Here is a 7652-nt window from a genome sequence, read left to right as displayed (position 1 = left end):
CAGTACTGGGTTACCTTCATCAGTACTGGGTTACCTTCAGACAGCCAGTACTGGGTTACCTTCAGACAGCCAGTACTGGGTTACCTTCAGACAGCCAGTACTGGGTTACCTTCAGACAGCCAGTACTGGGTTACCTTCAGACAGCCAGTACTGGGTTACCTTCAGACAGCCAGTACTGGGTTACCTTCAGACAGACAGTACTGGGTTACCTTCAGACAGCCAGTACTGGGATACCTTCAGACAGCCAGTACTGGGATACCTTCAGACAGCCAGTACTGGGTTACCTTCAGACAGCCAGTACTGGGTTACCTTCAGACAGTCAGTACTGGGTCAGACAGCCAGTACTGGGTTACCTTCAGACAGTCAGTACTGGGTCAGACAGCCAGTACTGGGTTACCTTCAGACAGTCAGTACTGGGTTACCTTCAGACAGCCAGTACTGGGTTACCTTCAGACAGCCAGTACTGGGTTACCTTCAGACAGCCAGTACTGGGTTACCTTCAGACAGTCAGTACTGGGTTACCTTCAGACAGTCAGTACTGGGTTACCTTCAGACAGCCAGTACTGGGTTACCTTCAGACAGCCAGTACTGGGTTACCTTCAGACAGTCAGTACTGGGTTACCTTCAGACAGCCAGTACTGGGTTACCTTCAGACAGTCAGTACTGGGTTACCTTCAGACAGCCAGTACTGGGTTACCTTCAGACAGCCAGTACTGGGTTACCTTCAGACAGCCAGTACTGGGTTACCTTCAGACAGCCAGTACTGGGTTACCTTCAGACAGCCAGTACTGGGTTACCTTCAGACAGCCAGTACTGGGTTACCTTCAGACAGCCAGTACTGGGTTATCTTCAGACAACCAGTACTGGGTTACCTTCAGACAGCCAGTACTGGGTTATAATCAGACAGCCAGTACTGGGTTACCTTCAGACAGCCAGTACTGGGTTACCTTCAGACAGCCAGTACTGGGTTACCTTCAGACAGCCAGTACTGGGTTACCTTCAGACAGTCAGTACTGGGTTACCTTCAGACAGCCAGTACTGGGTTACCTTCAGACAGCCAGTACTGGGTTACCTTCAGACAGTCAGTACTGGGTTACCTTCAGACAGCCAGTACTGGGTTACCTTCAGACAGTCAGTACTGGGTTACCTTCAGACAGCCAGTACTGGGTTACCTTCAGACAGCCAGTACTGGGTTACCTTCAGACAGCCAGTACTGGGTTACCTTCAGACAGCCAGTACTGGGTTACAATCAGACAGCCAGTACTGGGTTACCTTCAGACAGCCAGTACTGGGTTACAATCAGACAGCCAGTACTGGGTTACAATCAGACAGTGTTGTGGGTGTAGTAGATCAAAACAAAACTGTTTAGACTCTTGCAGACATTTTCCCGAGAAGACAGATTTTTAAGGGACGTCACATCATGGTCTGACAAACACTCCTGCTATGAAAAGTCAATTCTGACATAAACTGCATCCCATCTACCAAACCCTGTAGCTCAGCCACCTTCCACCACAGACACGGAAGTGGTACAGTGAGATACAGCCCAGATATCGCTAGTTTAATTAAGAGTCTAGAGAACCAAGGATTCTACTAAACTAACATATGGAATTGTTTTAAGATTGTCATACTAAGAATCATTTAGCTTTTTGGATTTAGTCAACAACAACAAAACATGTATCAAAAGGAAGTTTGTTTTAAAGTGTCTGTCTTATATCTGAGAGGTATAAGAAAGATCGGGATTTTCTTTTAATATTTGTACCAATATTTAACAAAATATAAATGTCACTAAAACTACTTTCACATACTTCCATTCGTGTTTTTAACCGGTACGAGGCGACCTTCAAATCAAATCAAATTGTATATGTCACATGAGCCGAATACCGTGAAATGTTTATGTCCAGTGAGGTTTGAGCAAAACATGTCGTTTAACGGCCTAACCTTTCCGACGCTCATTGTTTTTCTCAATTAAATTTTATTTTTTTAATTAACTCATAATGACATTAATAAAACAACATCACAAAATATACAGGTAATTATATACAACAACAAAATATAAAAAAATATATATGTCCCAGAAAGATGCTAGGACAGTGTTTACTGACGGGCTATTGGTCCTCTTCCCGGACCGTCAGTCACCCAGTGGGAAAACCTCCAGATTGGCCTGTAAACAGCGACCTGATGATCTCATATCGGTGGATTCAGTGGGAACTCCATGTCATCCTCTATGTCCAACTCTTGGTCTGTATCATCTGAAACGTCTGACTCTATTTGTCCTTGTGATAGAGGCGATGATGTGGAACACTGTAACAGACTGTGAGTGTGGGTCATCTCTATAGCCTTACATCTCTGATCCCGGCCCGGACTGAGGTTCACACCGGACTCCGGTCTCTCCTCGCTGTTTCTCCCGGTGCTCTCGTCCTCCAGATCTGTCTTACTGCCGGTAGGGTTTTCCTGGGGGAAATAACAACAACAGTGACCAATCAGCCACACCGTACCTTTCACATTGGGTATACCGTTGCCATTGTGCATGAATTTTACGCACAGGCTACTCAAACACGAAATCTATAATAAATGTATTTTTTTTTGTTATAGCTTGAAATTAGATATAAATAGCCTTTATGCTATTCATAATTGACAGTTTTAATCAAAAAGTACATTAAAACCACAGTCCTAATTTATTCATACCTGCTTCAGTCGCCTCCACTTGGCTCTTCGATTTTGGAACCACGTCTTCACCTGGAAAAACAATGTCATCGAGAGAAATGTTTTAAAAATGTTACGCTGCTAGATTCAGTGTCAGATCATTTACCTAAAACTAGAGGCCTATGTGGAAATCAGTTAAACGAAATTTCTTCTTTTTTTTATGTAATTGACGGTAACGGATCAAACGGATAAACCCCAAGTGATTTACCGAAGGTAACCTGACATGAATAAGATACTGGATGTAAAACATACTGCTGACCTGTCGTTCACTCAGTTGTAACATTTTTGCCAGTCGTTTTCGTTCTGGGGGTGAGAGGTATTTCTGGGTCTCAAACTTCTTTTCCAACTCTATCGTCTGGTCGTTGGAGAATCGGACTTGTCCACCTTTTCTCTTGTGTAGTGGACGCTGAATAAACGGACTCCATAGAAGTTGTTTACCTTTGAAGACAAAAAATAAGAAAATAATGATTTAATATTGAAAAATATTTGTATGCAAATGGGGCAGAATTATGTGCGAATGTTAGACCTTTAAGTAGCTCCAAAAAGGTGAAAATAAATCAAAAATAGTTTTCGTTAACTTGATTCGTTTCTCCTCCAGCAGAGACCTAAAATGGTTCTATGCAAATATTGACAGTGTATTGTAATCTTTCTTGTCCGTTTTTGCAGGCATCCGTTTATTAACCTCCGGTTTTTTTAAGGAAGGTCTTGAGTTGAAACTTGAAGCTGAGTGGAGAGAATAGAACTATGGCAAAATATCCGTCCTGTGTTTCCTGTTGCTTTTACTTCATCCGTTTTATCTCATTACTAACGAGCTTTCCATCAACATACTGCTATTGATGCAATTTAAAATCGATTATATGTTTTAATCAGCTTATCTCATTTAACTATAACCGTAACAATAGTTCAATCCTTTAAAAAATATAAATATATAAATATATACACACATATACATCTTCCAAAGGGGGGAAAAATAAATCATCGCTTTTTATTAAAAAGAGATATGATTCATTATACCCCCGAAAAATATTTTGGTTTTGTGACACAATGATCAAACCCAGATTTTTTTCTTATAGACATAAATTGAATTATTTAATAAATCAAATAAATTGAATAAAATAGTGAAATTCCAAAATAAATTCAAAAGTCACCCAAAAGATTTTTTGAAATTGCGTCAAGTGCACAGGCCTATTTCATGTTTACAGTTTGATTATTATTTTTTAACAACCATAAAAGTCACATCCACCACAAAGGAAATGAATAATATCAGACAAACGAATCCCGGCTATCAGAAGCCGAGTGTTTCCTGAATGTGTCTGTATTGAGGATGTCGATAAAATAATCAGCATCACGCACGACTCCCGGTGGAAGAGGCTTGCTGGAGGCCGCCAGGAAAACATTCAACAGCTTCTGAAAGCAGATTTACTCCCTATCGAGAGCTCAAGACTTCCTGTATGAACGGAAAGGGTCAGGCTTGCTGAACAGAGAGACAGTTCACCCCCAGGGCGACACTTTAATGCTGAAATAACAAGTGATTTAGAGCATGTTTAGTCGCAGGATGCATCAGATGTTTCAAACAATAACGGATTTAGCAACAACAACAAAAACAAAACAAAACAAGGTCGTTGATTTAAGTGGTCCAACACTTTAACAATTTGCAAATTAAACAGATAACTTAATCTATTTAGGCAAATGATGTATAGGCAAATGATGCCTGAAGTAAATCAACTACGTTCAAGCAAGATACAATGCTTATACATTCTTACCTCTAAAACATACTTTAGGATGGAAACCTGCAGTACGCAGGGAATAAGAATCTACTTTCAAAATCAAGTACACGCACAAACATTTCATCTCCTTTCGCCTACACATTACACATGGGTTATTACAGATGTATATAGTAGCTGTCAACGTTAAAGTATCTTAACGAAAAAAATAATCATCCAAACAAAAGTAAGAGATTTGATATGAGCTGAACTCACCCAGCGGATCGTGTCTGAGTAGAGCGTGAGTATAGTCCCCCATAGAGCGGTGGAATGGATACAGTGAATTAGCGAAAGCCCCGGAGGCATACGTGGCGGTCAGGGCAGCGTGGTGAGACAACGCAGGGTGGTGGATCGGTGTCGGTTCATAGATAGGAGTCCGGTACGGAGAGACCAAACTGGTGAAGGATGAATTCGGTGACGGTAGATTTGGCGTAGAGACCACCGCTGAAGACTGGGCCATGGTGTCATTTCTCCCCAGGATATCTTCTATGTAGAATGGAGTTGGGTGGACGGGTTGGATAGGGGTCGGCGCGTAAAGAGGAACACCCATGGCTGAAGACGCACTGTGTTGGTACTGCATGATCACCTTGCGTAATGAATAATATCTCTATCCAACTGTATTATCTTCTGCTGTCGAAGGAAGAAGTGAAGGAAACGTTTAGGCGCCTCTCTCTCTCTCTCCATGAGTCGCTGAGGTTTGATGGCTGGTGAGTGTGACCCCCCAGTTAAAGCTACTTCATATCTCAGCGTTAGAGGGAGGAGATAACGGAGCATGACACTTCCTGCAGGTACACACACACACACACACACACACACTGCGATTGGTCCCCTCGCCAAATACACTTAATAATTCAATAATATCCAATCATTAGGCGATCCTTTATCTTATCTTTAAGCGTCTATGTTCATGAATAAAATAGGCCTCTACACGTCATCTGTTTGTTTACAGATAGTATGAACATCTCCTGACGTGTGACACATGTAATAAGACATTTCTTTATAAGTGATTTAAATTCAATAGGCTATTCATGTGGTTTTCCAGATTCTATAGACTATTCACGTGGTTTTTCCAGATTCTATAGACTATTCACGTGGTTTTCCATGTGCGTAAAACGTAGAAGAAAAAAATCTGTAATTTGTAAAAAAGGGAATTATATTGGATTATAATGGAGATATTGCCTGAATCCTTCGGATTGGATATTTGGAGCACATTATCACAGACTGTTACTACATATTTAAACGGCAACAACAGATGGTAAAATACGACTGTGTCTGGTGACAGGTGATTAACTGGATGATTAACTGGATGATTGAAATGATCCTGAGGCTGATTCCTGTATCAGTGAGCCAATAGAGAGAGACACTATAATAGACGGTCAGTATAATAACAGTGTTGTGTGTGTGTGTGTGTGTTGTGGGCCTATTATTCATGTTAGTGGTTTTAAATAGCTTAACTGAATAGGCCTCTATCGGATTATTCCCGTATCGTTTCCTCTTCTCTGTTAAACAGTAATGAATAAATTCCGTTAGAAACTTCTCTAAACGTTTCAGTTTGACGTGCTCAAGTCACGATAAGTAATCTATGCTCTCTCTCTCCAGTTTAAAAACAGAGCCTATGACTACCGACAGGCCCTAGCCTATATTTTGAACATTTGTGCAATATTTCGCAGTTATTTGGGTTTATTCTATATTCACTGAAGCTGTAATTTTGTAACTCGGTTCTTTTCAGCTCTTTATTAACAGTTATTTTTTATGCAAATTGTGCGCCGCCGCAAAGCTGAAATCCCATTGACAATAGTCCCACTGATTAGCCGATTCGATTTTTTTCTACAAACGAGTCACTCCAATAGAGGAAACTTTCTAGCGTTGTAATTTAGATAAAGAGACTCAAAGAATAAACACTGATATGAGAGAAGCTGAGACATATAGCCTGACATGAAAAGTCAAATCACTAGATGGCTAATATTTGGGACTTTGACAATCATTGCAGTGAATTGATCGGAGTGGCGTCCGGACTCCTGTCGGACACACAGCTGATAATTACAGAGAGCAGAGTGGGAGGAGGGTGGGAGGAGCAGGGTGGTGGGAGCAGGTAGGGAGGAGCAGGGTGGTGGGAGCAGGGTGGGAGCAGGGTGGGGGCAGGGTGGGAGGAGGGTGGGAGGAGCAGGGTGGTGGGAGCAGGGTGGTGGGAGCAGGTAGGGCGGAGCAGGGTGGTGGGAGGAGGGTGGGAGGAGCAGGGTGGTGGGAGCAGGTAGGGAGGAGCAGGGTGGTGGGAGCAGGGTGGGAGCAGGGTGGGAGGAGGGTGGGAGGAGCAGGGTGGTGGGAGCAGGTAGGGAGGAGCAGGGTGGTGGGAGCAGGGTGGGAGCAGGGTGGGAGGAGCAGGGTGGTGGGAGCAGGGTGGGAGGAGGGTGGGAGGAGCAGGGTGGTGGGAGCAGGTAGGGAGGAGCAGGGTGGTGGGAGCAGGTAGGGAGGAGCAGGGTGGTGGGAGCAGGGTGGGAGGAGCAGGGTGGTGGGAGCAGGGTGGGAGCAGGGTGGGAGGAGGGTGGGAGGAGCAGGGTGGTGGGAGCAGGTAGGGAGGAGCAGGGTGGTGGGAGCAGGGTGGGAGCAGGGAGGGTGGGAGCAGGGGGGAGCAGGGTGGGTGGGAGCAGGGTGGGTGGGAGCAGGGAGGGTGGGAGCAGCGTGGGAGCAGGGTGGGTGCAGGGTGGAGCAGGGTGGGAGCAGCGGCAGGGACATTGTTGGCGCCACATGTCCGATTTTTTAGACACGTTTAGAATTTAATAGAGTCAATTAATAGAAAAGTTTTTTTTTAATAAAAATCAATCATCATCAAACACTCAACTGTCTCTATTTTTTAATATGTGGTATATAATTAAAGCTAATCCCATGAATATCCATAAGGCCGTCTAGGATACTTTATCCAGTCATTTGTGAGAGAAAGTAAAATGGTGCAGCCACAGGCTTTAGGTCTATAATCTGTAGTGTCACAGTTGGATATTCGTTTTCAACAAATTATACAAAGTGGGTCTTCAGCGGTGTTATCACCTGATGGTGTTAGAAGGAAGGACTCATTATGATGATTAGGCTGCCTACATGTAATTACAGTCTATCTGCCCCCAGGTTACCAAGTAACATCATAGATTTTTGGACAACAATTAAAATGCTTATGGTTTGCGACCTGCTTTAAGC

General features: G+C 43.4%; 1 protein-coding gene across 1 annotated transcript; it reads right to left on the bottom strand.

Moving 5' to 3' along the window:
* Positions 1 to 1688: 1688 nt before the first annotated feature.
* On the bottom strand, positions 1689 to 5192 carry LOC115183297 (hematopoietically-expressed homeobox protein hhex). Its single transcript, XM_029744628.1, has 4 exons — positions 4683 to 5192; positions 2963 to 3141; positions 2686 to 2736; positions 1689 to 2451 (listed from the first exon to the last, which is right to left on the bottom strand). Exons 1-4 carry the CDS (start codon positions 5044 to 5046, stop codon positions 2185 to 2187), a joined length of 861 nt encoding a protein of 286 aa, XP_029600488.1. The 5' UTR covers positions 5047 to 5192; the 3' UTR covers positions 1689 to 2184.
* Between the last annotated feature and the right edge of the window lie 2460 nt (positions 5193 to 7652).

This window comes from Salmo trutta, unplaced genomic scaffold, assembly GCF_901001165.1.
Source record: "Salmo trutta unplaced genomic scaffold, fSalTru1.1, whole genome shotgun sequence".
In the NCBI taxonomy this organism is placed as follows: domain Eukaryota; kingdom Metazoa; phylum Chordata; class Actinopteri; order Salmoniformes; family Salmonidae; genus Salmo; species Salmo trutta.
Note: the sequence above shows the minus strand (reverse complement) of the source record. Positions and strands in the feature narration are given on the sequence as shown.